Source organism: Pyrgilauda ruficollis, unplaced genomic scaffold (assembly GCF_017590135.1).
Source record: "Pyrgilauda ruficollis isolate IOZ18807 unplaced genomic scaffold, ASM1759013v1 scaffold24, whole genome shotgun sequence".
In the NCBI taxonomy this organism is placed as follows: Eukaryota; Metazoa; Chordata; class Aves; order Passeriformes; family Passeridae; genus Pyrgilauda; species Pyrgilauda ruficollis.
Window position 1 is genome coordinate 15,027,751 of NW_024523648.1, and position 20,038 is coordinate 15,047,788.

The window sequence follows — 20,038 nt, forward strand, 5'->3', positions numbered from 1 at the left end:
TGCATCTTCTCCTATGAAAAATATTTCACAGAGCCAGATTAGAGAATAGTCATGCAGGCACTAAGTTAGAAAAAAAGATTCAGCATCAATCACCAGTGGGGAGAGCAGGCAGGGGTAGCTGGGATAGGGAGAGCAGGAGCTTCTCATGTTATTTGACCATGAAAAAGATTTGTGATACTGAATGACTACCTGAGTCACATCATTTTCTGATAAATTACAAACTAAGCACAGTAACTTCTAAATATGTTAGAAACAAATCATGGCCATGTGAATCAAAATACCAAACCCAGGATAACTTTTTCTGCCAGTTTAGACTTCCTAGAAAATATTAATAAACATACCTGTTCCTGAAAGGCTTTAAAAGGATTAGGTACTATCTCCTTTTTCAGGAGACTTTGATATTGATGTATTTGACTCTCACATTCTTTGCTAGTTTCAATATTTTACACTGAAACATAGTGTTTGAGCTTACCTAAAAAGATATTTGAATACCTATTTTCATACAACATGATAAAAATGTCATTGTGCATTGAAAGCAAATTCTTATTGGTGGGTGTTCTAGTTGTACACAGATCCAGTAAAGTCATCTGTAGTCTTTCATGTATAAAGCTTCAAAATCCCTTTGAAAATGCATTAATATTTTCTTTGTACACACGAAAGTATATATTCACAATGTGTTTTGTATCTTGTCTTCTGTGAATACTGGCCCTTTTTGTGGAAAGACAAAGGAAAAGCATCATTTAAAATGAGTAAGGGGAAGTGTTTTCCCCATCTCAAACTTCCCATATAATTTAGCTGAAGTAACCTTCAAACCCTCTCTCAAGCCCTCTAACATCCTGTTGTTTTTTTCCTAGTTATTAGATAATATAAAATACTACCAGCTTACAGAAAAAATTGTGTAATAATTCAGTGATAGTCAATGGGAAATAAAACACAACTCACTTTTACTCTTCTGATAGCATAGGTATGACCAAGCAAGACGAACACTGGTTGCCGGATGTTCCTCAAATCCCAGCCTTTTAAGCTACAATCAACTGCACCGGTTACCAGCAAGTTCTGACGATTTCATAAACACAGATATATCATGACAATTTAATTACTGAATTGTAGCAATGCCTATGTTAGATACAAAAGTTAGATAAATCAAAAAATACAGATTCATAAATCATAAATGAAGTGACATCCCCAGTATGTAAATTAAAGAGCACAGAGAAATACAATCTGGTCTTCCACTTTTGACTACTCTGCCCACTAGAGTTAAGCAAAACCTCTGATCTGCTTGGGCTGGCCATCTCTTAGAACAAAGCTCTTCTGGGGATGCAATAGTGAATGAGAGCAACAAAGCAACTAGGCATGTTTTCATAACGAGAAAATGCAATAATGTTGCAGTAAAACCCCCTGCTATTTAATGCGAGTGGTTCAATTAGCAAAACAGTGGGATGAATGGCTTTATACCTCATCATATTTGCACCAGTCACAGCTCAAGACCTCAGCCTGGTGGGCTGGTATCACAAGTTTGACTCCTGGGGTTTTCACATCCCAAATTCTTAAAGTTTGATCACCTGAAACAAAGAGAAATTGATTCAATGTTGTTGCATCAGTTACAAGTTTCAGTTAATCCATTAGTACTTAGCAGACAAGTGTTTCTTAGCTTTGAAATCTACCCCTAAAGATCTTTAGCATTTCTATACACCCTTCTTACAAATTCAGTTCCTAATGGCTTGAAAAGATATCGAAAGCTGCAACAGCTGATGGGACAACTGAGCTTTTCAATTTTTAAAATTGGAATTTTCCCATTAGCCCTGAATATTTAGCTTTGTGTCAGTAAAAATGGATTCTCTAGCTCTCTAGCTTCCAGAGAGAGAAAATTCATTAGAATTTATTATTATTATTATGCTTATGTTCATTTAAGACACAAATTTCATCACTAAAAGGTGATTAAAACACTTCTGATTTCTATAGAAAGCACGTATCAATAGTACCTAAATTTAAAAAAAAAACAACCACTGTTTTACGCTGCTACTGAAGAATTACTGATAATTCCTTATAATTATTGTTTTCATGCCCTTTATATACAAGCACTTTGATGGTTTTAGTGCCCTGTTGGTCACTGGCTGTAAAGTATACAGCTGGGCACAAGAAAAATCATAGCTCTTTTCAAGAAACTGGCTGCAGATCAAATAAAACCATCCCTAGAGCCACAGCAATATTCCTAATTGCATGAACCACCAGACCCTGCAGACTTTCCCCAAAAAAATCCCATAAAACATTTGGAAAGTTTAAACAAATAAGGCAGAGAGAGCTTGGTTCACTACATGTCACAAGTGCAGCCTTCTGACCACGGAGACCGTGGGGAGCTTGCTCTGGTGTTGGCTGGCTTGTCCTCAGCCCTCAGGACTGGGAGAGATGCTGCACTCTTGGTGGATAAATTCCCCATCTGTACGGTGGGAACAACACCCAAATTCTCCCCGTTTTCAATTCCCTCCCCTACTGTCAAGAGGAAAACTACTGCTCAGTACACAGACAGCACTCCTGACAATGGCACCCTGCAGCCAGCTGAAGCCTCAAACATCACTACAGAGCTTATAAAAACAGGGCAACATATGGAGAGGAAGAAACACGAGCAGCAGGGTTTTGGCAAAAAAACAGGTAGCACGCCCTGGATCCACTCTCCATTAGCCTTGCTAATCTGCTTGCCGGCAGAGGACAGTTCAGTTTGAGTTTTAAGTCTTTCTGAGATATTATAATGGACTTCTTAAAAAGATTTTATTTTAATTTCATCAGATAACATAGACTTGAAGGGGAAACACATATTTCACAACAGACAGGATCATTTTCCGCAAGCAAATAAATATATAAATCCAGGTGAACTAGAATGAACTGCTACAGTAGCATTATGAGGGCCAAATGCAATTGGAAAAGTAAGTTATTCAGCCAATATTAATTTTGACACTAAATGTAAAATTGCCCCAATTACTTCTTTTTTAATAGAAAACGCTGATGCAAGAGAAAAGGAAAAACATTGTTATTTTCAGTTTTGTTTTTTGTTTTTGTTTTTTTTTTTTAATGCTAAGACAGCCTAGTTATTAATTCTGTCTGGCACTATCAGTGAAATGTTTTAATGGAGTAACACAATGTGCAAGTGAACCTTTCTGTGAATAGAAAATACTGATCTAAAGCCAAACGAAAATCCAATTTTTCCATTTAAGTGGAAAAATCAGATTAATTTTAAAAAAACCTGATAAACAGTGCAATCCTGACACAGTGAAATCCTGACTCAGTGCACATTTTAATGAACTTTTTTTAACCTCAAACTTATTTCCATACATACATATATATTTACATTTAATTTCAACAAAAGCTGCAGTTAAAAATTTTGCAATTTCCATATTTCCATGAGTACTACAAGTATTGAGGATGCACTTCTTCTACAAGATAAAGCAAAAGTAGGATGATAATAATAATAGAAAGTACAAGGAAAGCACACCTAGTACAATCATATTTATTAACAGACACTTCCAGCTGACATACCAAAGTAAGCAACCAGAAAACTACCCAACATTTCCCCCATAAAATATTTCTATTTTTGTTAGAAGCAGTTTCTCTATAGCAACAGATTTTTACTGGGCCATTGGATAATTATGATTTCAGAATTGTTTATACATTGTACTTGCTTTCTTTCTTTCTAATGAATATTTGTGAAATCTTGGACGAATCAATAAAACTACACAATATACACTCATCTATTCAAAACTTTTCAATTGATGCTAATCTACAAGTACATCATCCTTATACACAAGATAAAGATTGCTAATGTGAATGACAATGTCTAATAGTGAAAGGATAAAGTTTATTTAAGATTTAAATTTAATGTAGGTTTTACACTACCTTTTTTATTCACAGATATATTTTACCCAAATCCATAAATCATCATCTCCAAAGTCCTGTGAGAAAAACCTGCTAAGCAATCATTTCTAAACAGTGCAGAGGTATAACAGGAACTACAAAAACAGCCAGGTATTTGGGAGGTTAATAAAACCCCATGAAACTTTAAACACTATCTGAAGGGGAAAAAAATTCTAACTAGGACAGGTACAGCGTCTTTCAGGAACCAGCTTCCACTAGACCAGGTTGCTCAAAGCCTCATCCCACATGGTCTTGAACACTTCCATGGATGAGGCACCTACAGCTTCTCTGGGCAACCTGTTCTGGTGCCTCATCACCCTCAAAGTATAAATTTCTTCCTAATACCTAATCTAAACCTACCCTCTTTCAGTTTAAAGCATTACCCCTTCTTCACTACATTACTTTCTAAAAAACAAAACCAACACAATTGAAGTATGTCTGCAGTGCCACTGAACGATTACAAGTTTACATTACTTGCTGACTTACATGTATTTTTAAATACTAAACCAGATTAAATTATTAGCCCAAATTAAACAGAAAATCCGTGGAAAAATTAAAAGCAGAACACAAATCTCATGACTCTCAAAACCAGTCTTTTTATGCATGCTAAAATGACTGTGCTGATTGTTTCTATCACAGATAATTGTTCTGATTTTGGATGAAATAGAGATATTTTTCTTCCAAGTAGGTGGTACAGTGCTGTGATCTGGATTTAAGATGAGAATAATGTTGATAACACACTGATGTTTTGGTAAGCACTGAGGAGTGCTTACACTAAGTCAAGGATTTTTCAGCTCCTCACGGTGCCCTGCCAGTGGTGGGGCTGGCATTGCACAAGAAGTTGGAAGGGGACACAGCCAGAACAGCTGACCACAGGTGACCAAACAGATACCCCATAACACATGGCGTCATGCTTAACCTACAAAGCTGGGAGAAGAAAAAGGAAGAAAGAGATGTTTGGAATGATGGCATCTGTCTTCCCAAGTAACCATTATGCATGATGGAACCGTGCTTTCCAAGACATGCTGGAACACATGCCTGCCCATGGAAAGCAATGAATGAACTCCATGTTTTGCTCTTGCATTCACAGCTTTTGCTTTACCTATCGGACTGTCTTTACCACAACCCATGAGTTTTCCAGCTTTGACCCTTCTGATTCTCTCTTCATCCCACCCTGGGGGAGTGACTGAGTGGCTGCGTGAGGCTGAGCTGTCAACAGGGGTTGAACCAATACAACAATACAAGAAAACTTAGAACAGGAATAATAAAGCTCATGGGATTCCACACAAAGAGACAGAAATAACAGTGACACAAACAACAGCTTTAGTTAAATCATCCAAGAGTACTACTGAATACACAAAATCTATCTCCATGTAGCACAACTTACCTAGCAAGTACACATAATTACCAGTGGAAACATACTTTGCAACTGGTCAATTTTAGTCTGATACAAAATGCTGTCAAGCTAAAAATTACAAGAGTTTTAAGTTATTTTAGGGAAGAGCCCAACTAATACTTTTTCTAAAAAGAAAAACAAAACAAAACAAAACCAAATAAAATATTTTTTTAAAAGTTAGTGAAATCTTTATTTCAGTGCTTCCCAGGAAGATTATACACAAATCTTGGGACACATTTTTTTTTCAAAACTGACCAAAGTTATGACTTATGATTAAGTCATTCTTCAGCAAATGGCAATATTAGTTACATACCTACCTGTAACTCAAACGACACAACCCAAATTAATTTACTGTAAAAATCTGTTACTGATTATTTCTTCTGAACACTAAATCATTTTATAACATGAGATTTTAATACAAAATACTATGACCTGAAAGGGCTTTATATTATTGCATGTGCTATATACAGCACCTTACTATAATTAACATGTAGTATAAATTGAGGGATAAACTAATTTCCTGAGAAACACTTTAGCTTGTACATTAGAGAATGATTCAGTAAAACTTATTTGATGTGCTGGTTTTGGCTTGGGTAGGTTTAATTTTCTTCACAGTGGCTGGCATGGTGTTTTGGATTTGTGCTGAGCACAGGGTTAATATCTAGATGTTTTTGCTATTGCTGAGCAGGGCTTACACAGAGCCAAGGCCTTTCCTGCTTTTCATACTGCTCTGCTGAAGAGGGGGCTGGGATGCACGGGAGATTGGGAGGAAACACAGCTGGGACAGGTGACCCCAACTGACCAAAGGCATATTCCAGACCTATGACATCACTCTCAGTATATAAAGTAGGGGAAAGAAGGAGGAAGTGGGAGGACATTCAGAGAGATGGTGTTTGTCTTCACAAATCACCGTCACACATGATGGGGCCTTGGTCTCCTGGGGATGGCTGAACACCTGTCTGCCCATGGGAAGCAGTGAATTAGTTCCTTGTTTTTCTTTGCTTGTGTGCACAGCCTTTGCTTTCCCTATTAAACTGTCTTTATCTCAATCCACGAGTTTTGCCACTTTTACCTTACCTATTCTCTCCCTGATCCTACTGGTGGGGGAGTGACCCTGTGGCTGCATGGGGCTTGGTGGCTTGTTGACATTAAACCACAACACTGGTGCACAGAACCTGGAGAAATTCCATACGTTTCTGGTAAGTCTTGAAGTAACAGATTGCAAATGAAAACACTCCCTTCACATCACTACATATATTTGACATAACAAACTAAGCAAGTAAATTGTATTTCAAAAGCTTCTAGCATAAACAGCAGTTTGGCTGAACTTCAACAAGCCACAGAAACTCCATAGTCAGCTTGCTCTCTAGATGCTTGATTTGTACAACAAGGTACTATGCAGTAAATTGAAGCACCTTATTCTTTCATCCTCTTAGGGTTTGGATGTCCAAAATTTTTTTGCAAAGCCCTGAACCTTTTTTACTACAGCATTTTTCCTAACACATTAAACAGGAAAAAACCAGGAGTCATAAGAAGCAAAAAGTGGACCCACACTGCATGCAAATGGATTAAATTTAAGCCTCTAGAAAAAAGTGCTTTGGAACTCATCAGAAACCACTGTCATGCTTTATTATTCATTAGCAGATTATTTCTTCCATTTTTATGGAACCTCAGCAAATATAAGCATCTTTGGAATTACTTGTCTGCAAGTCCTACTCTCCAATGGCTCCTTCTTTTGCTCAATGCTACTTCTGAGGCAGGAATGTGAGCTGAAACTTTAGAAAACTGATGTCAAAACCTGACAGTATTTTTTTTTTTGGTCCAGAAACACAAAAAACATCTCTACCAAGATGCTGCGCAAATTCAGTAAATGTTCTCTTAGTAGATGTACACCTTCCCCAGCTCATTATTTCATGCAAAACAATTTGTTCAATCATAGGTTTTTTACAATTTGGATACCAAACACAGAAAGGTGCACCAAGACTACATGCCAGCCTGATCTATAAACTACAGCTTGACTTTACTACACACATTTATCACCAAGAGACCAGCAAGCAAGAAGAGACTTTTTAAAAGGCAACTCACTAACTCAGGGCTGGCACTAAAACAGAATATTACATTAAAAATGGTTTTTAGTTTCAACATTAAAACCTAGCACTCAATGCAAGGGCTTACAAGAGTGGGACCTGGATTTACTGACTCATTTGTAAAGCAGCAAAGCTACAGTCATCCAACACTTTTGTCAACATAATAAAACTGTACCAGAAATTATCACACCTTGTTGTGGTACAAGAAAATTTGTAAGCTCTGGGCTTTCAGTCTGAAAAACAAATCTTTGAGCAGAGAATACAATTAACTGATCTAAATACTGATGAATATAGACATTGTCAGGCAGATTTAAAAAAAAATTTATTTCCCTTATTCATGAATTAAGATGTTATTAAAATTATGTAGTACCTGTCCTGATCAGTAAATTTAAAGACTGATTTGAAAAGAAAAGCAGCATTAAAACTAAGGCCCCAGTATTTAATAAAATAGCTATCAGTCATTCTAAATATGGGTCTTGTCAAATCCAAAACATTCATATTTTCATTCACCACTGTCCTATCTGTATCAAAGAATACTTGCAGACAAAGGTAAAATGGTATTTTTAAGTACTTTATACTGCTAAAGGACAATAAACCCAGTTGATAATAAAAAGGATGCTTTCTTTATAAATCACAGGACTAAGCAAAGCCTATTGCTGTGCAGTCATAGAGAATCATTTAGTAAAACTGATTAACATATGACTAAATACTACTATTGCTTGCATTTGTAATGTTCTTTAATGAACTTCTCACCAATTTGCTCTCTGGGTTAAAAAAAAATCGAGGCAAATGACATAATGACTCATTAAACCCCTTTAGCCATGAGGCTGCTGTTAATGCTGTTAGTGGCTTCATGTCACTTCTTTAATGACATTTTCCACATCAGTGTGTTTTCAGCGTAAGGCAGACATTTACCAGGGCTCTGGTTTGGTGCCACACGTACACCTCAACAACCTGCTTATCTGCTCAGAAATTGTTAATGACATCACAACAGCACTTATTTACATATCCAGAATTAACAGTTTGCTCTGTTACTATTGACTCCCAATTAAAAGAAACAAACAAAAAAACCCCCCCAAAAACCCAAACAAACAACAAAAAAACCCCAACCATACGCCATTTACTTTCTGGTTTTAGAGTAGGAATGATTGTACATGAAGATAACAGCATGGTAAAGTACCTCACACATCCCTGCAAATGCTAATGGGAGTTTATTAGATGCTGAATAAAACCTAATTGAACTGAAGCATCAGACATATATATCTTTTGCAATTCAATTGCATTTTATTGTCCACTGCAGACAAGCTCAGTTTTCTTGTATGCATTCAGAATGGAGACTTAATGAAGCAAAAAAAGCTATACCTAGTGTCAAATTCTTTTTCAATTGCTTTATATTGCTATCTTGGATTTCTCATTTTCTTCACTTGTATTCCTTTTCTAGTCTCATAATAGCTTGAGAAAAAGCCACATTTCAAAATCAAATATTAGCTTCAGACATAAGTTGATCCTTTTGAACAGCTATTTTACTGTGGTTTGCAATTCTGTATGGTTTTCTGTTTTCAGTGTTCACAAACTAATTAGTTACATGGAAATTAAACTTCTGCAAGATTCTATGGGGATTCAAATAAAGGCAAAAAATGGCAGGGGTGTGGCATGCAATATGTTTTTAGACCTTCTTTCCCCTTGCTTACTTCCTTTAAAAGAAAAAAAAGAGTGCATTGTTTTACTTACATTTTGTTTAATCTGAAGTATTTTAAGAGCAACATTTTTTCCAATCTGCGGTTTACAACATACTTAACTTGCCTTACTCGTACATGCAGAATTGAAGATGCTGCCACATGAAACAGTTCATTCCTCAAGCATTACAACTACACTATTAAGATAGCAGTAAGTACATAGTTGTGAGTAGGTATGTGTGAGGTGGGATGAGAGAAAGGGGACAGATGGGGCAAAAGAGAGAAAAAAAAAAAACCACACAGACACCCTACAATCCCAAAGCAGTACAGACTCCTTCAAGAAAGAAATGGTTCAATAATCTTTAACAACATCCAAAAAAAGCTACTGTTTTTAAAAGTGAAGAATAGAATGGTTCAATAATCTTCAACAACATCCAAAAAAAGCTATTGTTTTTAAAAGTGAAGAAACCCAAGTGAGATGAAAAGAAGTACATAAAGTTTCCCTCCAGACATATTTGAGTTACTAATTTTCAAGACAACAAAAAGTTGCAAAATAAAGAGACCACAGAACCGCAGGTCAACCTCTCCAGCACGCGTATCCCAAAGAAGGCAACAGCTCTAAATTTGACAAAGTACTATCACATTGAGATTCAAGTTTCTCTCCAGCTCCAACTTTAGCTCAAGAGAAGATGAATCATCAGTGAAATTTAGCTTTCTGTCCCATGATTTTCTGTCATCCTCACAGAGTATGCAGATCATAGCAAGTTTTAAATGAGGACAACAAGCCTCCTTGAACAGTTCCACTTTACTTTCATCACATACCTTGACTGACAGAGTAGAATGTCATTAAGCACTGAACAATAAACTCTCTGAACACCGTGTGATGTACCTTTTTTACAAGGAAATGGCCTTTATGCAGAGAGCTAGAGGGTCATGAGTCCTTCTACTACCCACAGTCCTGCTGACCAAAGAAATGACTGCCAATATGTATTTTCTGTAGTGAAGCAATCTAATCAAACCACAAGAAAATTTCAATGCAAACAATGCAAACACAAAACCTTTTCCACATCAGCATGTCATGATTTCTATGTTATTTTATCTAGAAGTACACCAGACATTTTATTTTGGAAACTGTAAGAAAGTTCACCATCATTTTGAAGACTTCTTCTAAAATCTCATTATTTTATACCCAGAATTACACTATCAGTGTACTGATAGCAGATTTTTATTTCACACTGGAGTGAGAACTTCACACTTAGAGAAGAAAAATACTGTGCCTTTTGTGCATGTTGTTGTTCCATCAATGAGTGAAAACTGACTGCAATTAGCTTTAGGCTCCAGTAGCATATTAGTCCCTTTCAAGCATCAAAGTAAAAATTCACAGAAGAGTAGGAACTCTGTAGTGTTCTAGTCAAAACTTCCAACAGCTGCACTCACTGAGTCACCCAAAGAACAGACCAATTGTTGTACCCAATTTAGGTACCATGACATATAGCCCCTAACAATGATTGTTTCCCAAAATTGTTCAAGTGGCAATGTATTAGAAGACAGTTTGGCTACATATCCTAGACGTTCAAATGTGAAATAATTAGTTGCATCAGCAAAGCCATATATATATATATATATATATATATATATAATCTAGAATATATTCATCTAGAATGCCAGAAAATATATATGGGTAAGACTACCATGGACAGGAGGGTTCTAAGCAGGACTTTAAAGAGAACATTCCTCAGAACTTGCAAAAAATACTTGAGTACTTAACCGTGACCAAATGGTACTCAGCTAGTATTTTGCAGCATATAGATAGTTGCATTTCAGTAGAACTGTTCATACAGTGTACAGGGCTCAATCCTGTAAGTTTCTGCACACCATGTTAGACAAGTATCCATCACATAATGTGGCAAAACCTATGCTCCAACATTTGACTTTCAAGCACTACTATGTAGAACAAATAAATGTTACTCATTCATCATTCTAGCTAAACTCTGCAGGCAGAATGAGATGGAAACAGCCAGACTGAAATTTTATGAAAGGCACATGTACTTTTTCATCTGACTTCCCACAGAATAGGGAAGACTAGTATCTGTGTGTACACATTGTCTCTCCAACTTCAGTTAAACGAAAACATAGTTATGTTTACCCTCTTGATATTAGAACCAAACAATTTCTATTAAAATCAGTACAGATATGAAATCTGAGAAATTTACGCCACCAGAGTTAATTTATTAATATTTGTATTAAGACAGTTCCTTATAGCCCTTTTAATTCCCAGGCAAACTCTGTGGCCCACACCTCTCTCCCAGTTAATCATCAGCTGGGTCCCAGGCATCACTGCAGAGCTCTCCTTGTGCCTCTGAAGCAGGAGTAGTGTTTGGAAAACACTACCACCTCACCTCTCTTTGCCTCTGTGTACACCCAACTCAACTGTGACTGTATCTATCCCATAGCCCCTGCGAAAGCAGTGAACAAAAATTGATTGAACGAGGCACAGAGATCTACAGAATTGCTTGAAAAGAGCTCAGTAGGAACTGACTCACAGAGTTAACAGTCTACCAACACTTGAGATAATTTGAACAAAAACATAGGCCAAAACACAAAATAAAGTATATAACATGATTTAGTTGTCAACAACAAGAGTGAGAAGAATGGAAGAGAGTTACATAAAATAAGAGAAAAAGCTGCCACAAGGTCACTGCTAGAAAACTGCTGAGCCCCATTTAAACGGCCAAGAGGATGATCTACTGACTGTAACAGAACCTACAAATCCAGCTGCAGCAATACATTTACCTTTCCTTGTTCCTTTTTTATAGAACAAGTGTATATGACACACACTACCATCTGCTGGAAAAAGTGCTGAACTGATCCACTAACACAGAAGGCAGCTTTTGGGTTTTTGTTGTGAGAACCTCTTTACCATCACGCTTACCTGAGGCAGATGCAAAACAACCTGGGATGTGTGGAGACCATATAGTGCTGTAAATGACTGCTTCATGGCCTTTAAAAGTGCATAATGACTTCCCCACAGCTGGATCCCACTGAATAAAGGAAAAAAGAAGATTGTTGAGATACATATTCAGTAAGAAATGAAAGATTTCATACATTGAAAAAAACCCCAACTTTATACATACAGAAAGGATTAGATGAAGGTTTAAAAAAAGGCATTTGTACACTTAAACTGGTATCAACTGAGAGTTTAAGCAACCTCTCAATTAAAGCAGAATTTCAGTCACAGGGTAAAAATAAACAGGAAAAGAGAATCCGCATTGTTTCTTAACACAAAGAACTATGAGATCCAAAAGAAATCACACTTTTCACCTTCAGCAGAAAACCAACATACCAGCTTGGCTGTTTGATCCCATGAACCAGACACCACTAGCTGCTCTCCTCTAGTTTGGCTCCAGTCAACACTATATGCCTGTAAATGACACAAGAGCATAGTTTAGAAGGAACATTAGAATACAAGTTTTGGGCTGTAGTTAGCCAGAATTTCTGAAAATAGACTTGGATTTGCAGACTGTATCCCAGTCAGCTGAAAAACCATACTACTGAAGCACAGCAAAACCTCCCAACAATACCATTTACGTGAACAAAAATTAAATGTAGCCTCTCAGTCAGACATTAAAGGTACATACAGGCTAAGAAAAGTATCTGAAAAAACAAAGATGGTCCAAAATGGAGGAAAAAGAAAAGTTGTAACAAAATCCACATACATCTGCCATCACTAGGAGTCTATCACTTTAAAAGCCATAATTCAGACTTGATTTCTTATTGCTGATCCAATTTTACTCAAAGATCTACAGTTTCCAATTGCTAGCCATCTCTTGTAAAATGCCATCTCTCTTCACCGGTGACTTTGAGATTTTAGCTGATTAACAATAAATGCTTTTTTATTATATCTAGTTCTCCTAAGAAATATATGTCATAGAATGCTCCCAGTTACCACATTTTCCAGGTTCCAAGGCACTCTTTTTTTTTACCATCCAAATCCTCAAACAAGTAAAATAAAATAAATTAAAAACTCACTTTCCCTCATAACTACTCACTTCAGCTACTAAGAAATTACTTTCCACTATGTAGTTGAAATAAGCTCCCTCTTCCCCAACAGCATATTCTAATATTGGCCCTTGCTTTGACAGAGGATACCTTAACTCCACCCTTCACTGCTGATTTTTCAGCTCTGCTGCCTCACAAAAACAAATGCACTAAGGTAGTTCTTCAAATGATTTCAAATCCTCAAGTCCCAAGTACATGTACAACTTCATTCTTCAAATTCACATCTTTACTTGATGGAAGGTGCATTCTGTTTTGTTTGGCTTTACCTCACACCAAAGTGATTCAATAAGCTGCAGTGGGACACGAACCATTTCAGTGCAAGGTGGATAAATATTAGATAAAACAGTTCATCCACTTCACATCCTGACCCAATCAGAGCTCCCTTCTCAAAAACGTGGTTGCTGCCTACGAGTAGTACGTGGTGCTGCTCTCAACAGCTGGGCCACTAACCACCGAGGATTTGTACTCCACCTGGGATAATCTAGTTCTAGCACAGCAGTGGATATGATCTGCAAGTCAACATACTAGATGTTGGCTTTGTCTTGGATAGATTGAGTTGTGCATTTAATAACAACAACCCTGTTTTGAAGGCGGAAGTGCTTGAACCTGTGCCACCAGATTAAAAAAGCAGAGAAGCTGAAAGGGAAAAAAATCCAACAAAAGTGTCTTGTGTGAAATGGAAATTGAGGTAATATTTAGTAATTTCTGAGCATTTTCCTTTCTAAGAAATATTTCAGTCCATGCTAGATCCACCTTAGATGAACTCATTTTCATCTATTTTCTTATCTTCCATAAGTCGAACACAACCACTGCCCAGAGAAAAACAAGCTGCTTTATCTGCAACTCTCCTTTTTTTATTTGACAAGCTCCTACTTCCCATATACTAAAAACCATACTGCTCTTGAACCATTTTGTACTAACTTCCTTCCTTGAGGAGCTTACAGATGTGCAAGACACTGGGACAGTACTTAACAAAAGCCTTATAACCAATTGAGAGGCAATTATTTTGGGATTTTTACCAAACCGTACTCTTGACTTTTCTACTTTTGTTAGCTAATTATACTACAGCTCATCAAAAAATGCTCCTTTCCACTCTAACTCTTCCTACTAAAATAGTAATGAAGGAAACACACCAGTACGTCTCCACAGATTCTAAGAATGAAGACATGACAGTTCTCCGAAGTGGCTCCCAAGCTCCTCACAAATATTTCTCTCTTTGCCTTTGAATCTGTGGGACAGCCTGAGCTCAACTCCTAAGCTGCTGCTGTTTGGAAATGCCCCTAATTGTAACACTACACAGTATGCCTCTTTCACACAACAGCTCAGTAAGTGTTCAACTCTCATATTCATATTCATATTCAAGAATTTCCAGAGAGAAACAGATCTTTGGGAAACATGCACCTGTGTCACACAATCCACGTAGCTGGTATTCAATACATTGTACTTGGGATGTATCAGATCTGCTGCACAGATAAGGCAAAGCACATGCAGGGCTCCCAGCTCACTGCCAAGCTATCAGCACGTAGATCTGCAGAGCACGGGCTGTGACACAGACTTGGGCACATATGGCACACGGGGCTGGCACTGCTCAGCGCTCGGCAGCTGCAGCAGAGGCAGTGGGACCTGGGCGAACTCTGCTTCGGGCAAGAATTACCAACAGAACAGACAACAGGCTCGGGAAAAACAAGAGATCCTGTCCATTTGGCATGTGACAGGTCTAGGTAATAGGGAGAGGATGAAAAGAAGACAGTGTGAATAACCCAGAAATGCTCACTTTTACTCTTCTTTCTTTCTCATGCCATCCTCCAACATAAACTTATAGAGACTTCCATGGAAGCTGTGTTGAGCAACTGGGAAAGACTAGTAACACAGCATAAACCTTAGCTGTAAATCTTTTAGTGCTTTATCTTTAATCATAAAATAAATGAACCTTAGCTTATGCCTAAACAGCAGGAAGAAATGCCTCAGGCAAGATGAAAAAATAAAGGAAAAAAACATGTAAAACCATAAAAAATAGCTTAAAATAAATGTTCACTAAATGTTCAGGTTCATTTTACAAGACAAATTTAATTCAAGCATTCTATTATCTCACAATCCAGTGAGATTTCATCAAAACCGAAGTAAATTAGACTAATTTATTCATAAGATTCAGCAGTTGGCTAGTGCTGGAATAAAACTCATCATCCTTTGATAATGCAAATTCACTTTTAAATTAAAAATGCACATTCTTTTTGAGAAGGAACAATTATCTCGTTTATAAAAAAAAAGAAACAGATCCCTGTCAATCATGCATTAGAAATAATATAAAATGCAATGATAAAACTGCCATTAAAAATGTCAGACAGCGATTAAGGATTAGGAAGGTAGTGAGAACACTGTCTGCCAGTGTTTGCCAGAAATTGCTAGGTAAATTCCTTCTGAAATCCATCCTCTTAACACAAGTTCATAAAGAATCAATACAAACCTTTCATATCTCACAATAAACTCAGCCCATGTTTCCTATACTGTCTTTCTGAGCACAGTTGAATATGTCCACCTCCCATGCTACCAGTTCAGCTAAGACATAGACACAGAAATGTTTATTTCACAAGCAACAGATGGTGTAATAGAACCAAATATACTTACTGATGCAACTTCAATGAGAAAATGGCAGAAACAAACAAAAAAAATGCTTCACCTACATCTTTCTGTAACTACTATCAGCCTTTGAACATAATCAAAATCCTGATCACAACTAGAAACTCCTCTTTCAAAATTCTCAGTTTATACAGTAAGTGTATTAAAACAAAGTAGAAAAACTATAAAGAAGTAAGCTACAGAAGATGGGCTCTTGTGCAACAACAGTCACTCAGCTTTTACCTTTGTGCTTCATATCTGAAAAAATCTTGAAGTTTTTGGGAATGAAATTCCTCAATCAGTTTTTTGACTGCATATCTACTAGATTATTTTATTGAGATCAATGTCCTTTAGATAAAGTATCAGTAAAGTCAGTAAAATGCAAGCTGAAACTCATTGCATCTTAAGTTCAAAGACTTAACAGAAGTGAGTGGAGGGTTAGAAGGAAAGTTCAAAAAGAAAAAGAGAAGAAAAATCACTTTAGGGAAGATATATGTACTACAGTATAAATATCCTTAAAACTATGCAAATATATTTATGAACCTGAATATAATATTCTTCTCTATCCATACACCACGGCAAAAAGACACTGAGACTTTAAGAAAATCAAAAGCAACAGTACCAAACCAAGGCTAAAAAAACATACATGCTGTCCCAGCATTTGATGGCTGTTTTTTCAGTAGGATCTCACAGATGCTAGGAGGGAAAAGGATAAGCAGATCGGAGTGCAACCCAAGTGCTACGGATCTGCACGATGTCTATCACTCCACAACCTCAAGAATAAGACTGATACATCGGCTGTCTGATTTAGACCTATCTAATAATGCTCTCTAAAAATCACAGTGGACTGCAGTAATTTCATACATCACAATGATTACTTAGGCTGTAAGGAACCACAAATGCTATTTCTCAAATTTTCTCAATATATTAAATTTGTGTAATCAAGCAGCACCTACTACAGTGCATGAACATGCACAAGAGTATGTAAGTCCACTTTATATTCAGGTTATTAATTCAAACTACAGACCCAAAAAAGTTATAAAATAACAAGCCGCTTTTGATTATATGACTACAAATAAATATTTTAATTATTCAAACATAAGAGCATCCACTACATTTTTTAAGTTTGCCTGATTTACCTCCAGAGTGTGCTCCTTATAGACTTGCAGCGGACCTTTGGTTTTAGCTATATCCCAGATTTGCAGAGATCCATCTCCACTACAAGTGATCAACATGTTTTCATTGTTCTCACTCCAGGTCACATCAAACAGGCCATCATTCCAGTCAAAACTAAATTGGAAAAATGAAGATATTAGTCTGTGAGAAAGCACGACATAAAAGTCTGGACTAGCTCCATGCAAAGAAAGTCTTTAAATCACCCTTTTTACCATTCTAAACAGCATTTTTACATATTTAAGTTTCAAGTGAATTTCCTATTAATTTACTTGTTTGAATGTCAATTTCTACAACCAAATGCCAGAATAGATTGATTAAGTTAAAGCATAAATGACCTTCCACACATGAAGAAGGAACTCTTATTCCAGTCTAAAACTCGCCATGCAGAGGTACAAAATGCCTCAGTCTGATCTATGGCTTCTCCAGAATGTAAGAGCACTTTGTTTCTAAAAACTGTGGTAAAGAAAGAAATACAACTGTGTTGGGAGAGCCCTATCCAATTCACACCACTATGAATTTGAGTCACAATGAAAACCCAAGAGAAACACAGTTGTGAATTTACTGAAGAACTCTACACTGCCTTGAAAATGCTTGCAACACACCAACAATTCACCATATGGTATCTGATGCCATATACCAGTTACTCCGCGAACAGCTGACAATTACTGCAATATTATCTGATGAGAAAAAATAATTTCTTTACCCCCTTTTCACTGAAGGTTTACCTAAGCTTAGGTCAAATTTGATGGCACTCTGCAGTAATGATCAGGTGCACATGGAACACTTTGATAAGCAACACAGTCTTTCGGTCAGCAATTTAAGAGGACTTTCCACCACAAAATAAGTGGAGTCACTGAAAACTGAAATTAACTGTACTAAACCAGAGTACTTAACAGAAGCAACAGAGTGTTGAACATCTTCAAAGAGTTTTGTTATATAATTATGAATGAAAAAAAGTTTCTCTGAACATGATTAACTATTTTTAAGCACTTCTATGTCAGCCACCTTAATCTAAACAATCACTGTTTCAAGGCGTTCCTTAAAACATTTTAGGTTAATAACAGTCAAGTATTAAACCCCCTCCTTTCTAACCTTTCTCCTCCTTCCATCCACAACAAAATCAATCTCCTCAAACTCCTAGAAAATTTTATCTCCTAGGAAGGACCTCCATGACTTGATGTAGCTTCCTGCTCTATTTTCAATATAAATCAATCATAAGGGCATAAATCTATGTATCAAGGCACTATTCCTAAAAAGCTAGAACTTAAACTTTCAAGCTAGGACAGAGAAGCTGCTCTTAATTCACAATGTCAGTTTTCTACAAAATGGTTTACACTATGGAAATAGTACAAGCCAGATAATTTCCCATTAAAAAACTGATGCAATGTAAAGATATCTTTTGTACTGTATGTAAATACAAATACATTAATTTCTATGTAAATACAAAGACTTGTATTCAGTAGTTACTTCAGAATCGAAAAAATACTTTATACCACTAAAAATAACCAAAAACATTTCAGTTGCGCCTGGTATTCAGAAGTACAAAGCAAATTTTTATCTTACAAAAATAAAAGATAAACTTGCATTACCTCCTGAGCAGAACAATCCCGGCTTCATTTTGTTCCAGCACTGCCAGAGTTCCGCAACCTAAACCAGCAAAATGAAACAAAACATCACAACTAGTTCCCCAGTGCCAAAGGAAACGGGTGGTTCTGAGGCAGCTTCAGTGTGCAAAAAGGGCACATGAACTTTAAGAAGCCTAACATAATTAAACATCTTGTGGTCTCTCAAGCAGTAATTCATTTACATCACATTGATCTGGTTTGATTTTAGGTTTTTTTGGTGCTTTTTTTTGTTTTGGTTTGTTTTGGTTGTTTTTTTTTACTACAGTATATCTGCAAGTGGGATTGAAAAAGACTTGCTTATAAAGCAAAAGCATAAAAGTGCATTTTCCCCATGGGCCTCACGAGATAGACATACCAACAGAGAGTTTTGTCTTTTTGATAACATAGCAGACACTTTTTTCACCGCTTCCTGAATATATACAAGTACAATAACAATACAAACACAGCTCACCAGAAACTAAAAAAATAATTCAGTTCTGATAAAACACATTGGTTCTGTTTCCTCATCTGATGGGGATTTCGTTAAAGTAATTCTACACTTGCAATTTTTTTTTTTTAATAAATGTTTTGGGGAGCAATATTCCCACTGGAAATGAAAAAGATGCCAGTATTGAAGGACACTCAGCTTGGCTCTTTCAAGAGACCACAGGGTCACCAGGGCCTGCCTGGACACTCAGGAACTAAAACAAGAGCAGCTGAAGGAACAGAATCACAGAATAAGCTGAGCTGGAAAGGACCCACCAGGATCGAGTCCAGTGCCCGGCCCCGCACAGCACCATCCCAAAGAGTGACGCCCGAGAGCATCGTCCAAACACTTCTGGAGCTTCTGTCAATCTTGGTGCTGCGACCTCTTCCCTGGGGAGCCTGTTCCAGCGCCCAACCACCCTCGGGGTGAAGAACCTTTTCCTAATATCCAACCTAAACCTCCCCTGACGCAATTTCAGGTCATTCCCTCGGGTCGTCACCGCAGAAAGTTCTCTTCAGACATTTTATTCACACTGTGTACGTCTTTACTACCACATTTATTCTCGACCCTATCAAATGAGCGCTCCTCCCGAGGGCGCTGTGAGAAGCACCAGGGCAGCAGCGGGCTGGGAAGAGGCGGATCCCGGCGGGCTGTGGAGGGCGAGGGGCAGCTCCCGCGGCACCCCCGGCCCGCCCGCGGGGCACAGCGGCCGCCTGACAGCAAAACAAACGCAGCGGAAAGGAAACTCGTCCCCATATGTTTTGGCATTTGACAGAGTCCGTCTGTCCTTCCGCACGCCCACGTTTCCAGCCTCCTCCTCCTCCTCAGCCACGTTCCCGGTCACCCCCGCCGCGCCGCCCCCCGCACCTGCCATGCCGTAGTACTGCGCGGCGGCGCAGGCTACACGCCCCGGGCAGTATGGCGAGAACTCCACCGCGTACCCGTGCAGCCCGGGCAGCCGCAGGGCGCCCGCGCCCGCCGCCGTGCCCATGGCCCCCGCCCGGGCCTCCGCCGAGCCGCGGAGGAGCCCG

General features: G+C 37.8%; 1 protein-coding gene across 2 annotated transcripts in view; it reads right to left on the reverse strand.

The window, feature by feature from the left end:
* The window catches only part of PEX7 (peroxisomal biogenesis factor 7), a 42,625-nt gene extending 22,587 nt beyond the window's left edge, over positions 1–20,038 (reverse strand). Inside the window, exons 1-7 of one of the 2 annotated variants that reach the window (XM_041469961.1) lie at positions 19,875–20,038; positions 18,506–18,563; positions 16,880–17,030; positions 12,409–12,486; positions 11,998–12,106; positions 1,456–1,562; positions 943–1,056 (exon numbers count right to left, since the gene is read on the reverse strand). In XM_041469961.1, the coding sequence (XP_041325895.1) occupies positions 943–1,056; positions 1,456–1,562; positions 11,998–12,106; positions 12,409–12,486; positions 16,880–17,030; positions 18,506–18,563; positions 19,875–19,998 (741 nt within the window). In that variant the 5' untranslated portion in view covers positions 19,999–20,038. The remainder of the gene's footprint in view (positions 1–942; positions 1,057–1,455; positions 1,563–11,997; positions 12,107–12,408; positions 12,487–16,879; positions 17,031–18,505; positions 18,564–19,874) is intronic. The other variant, XM_041469962.1, reaches the window with a different exon arrangement.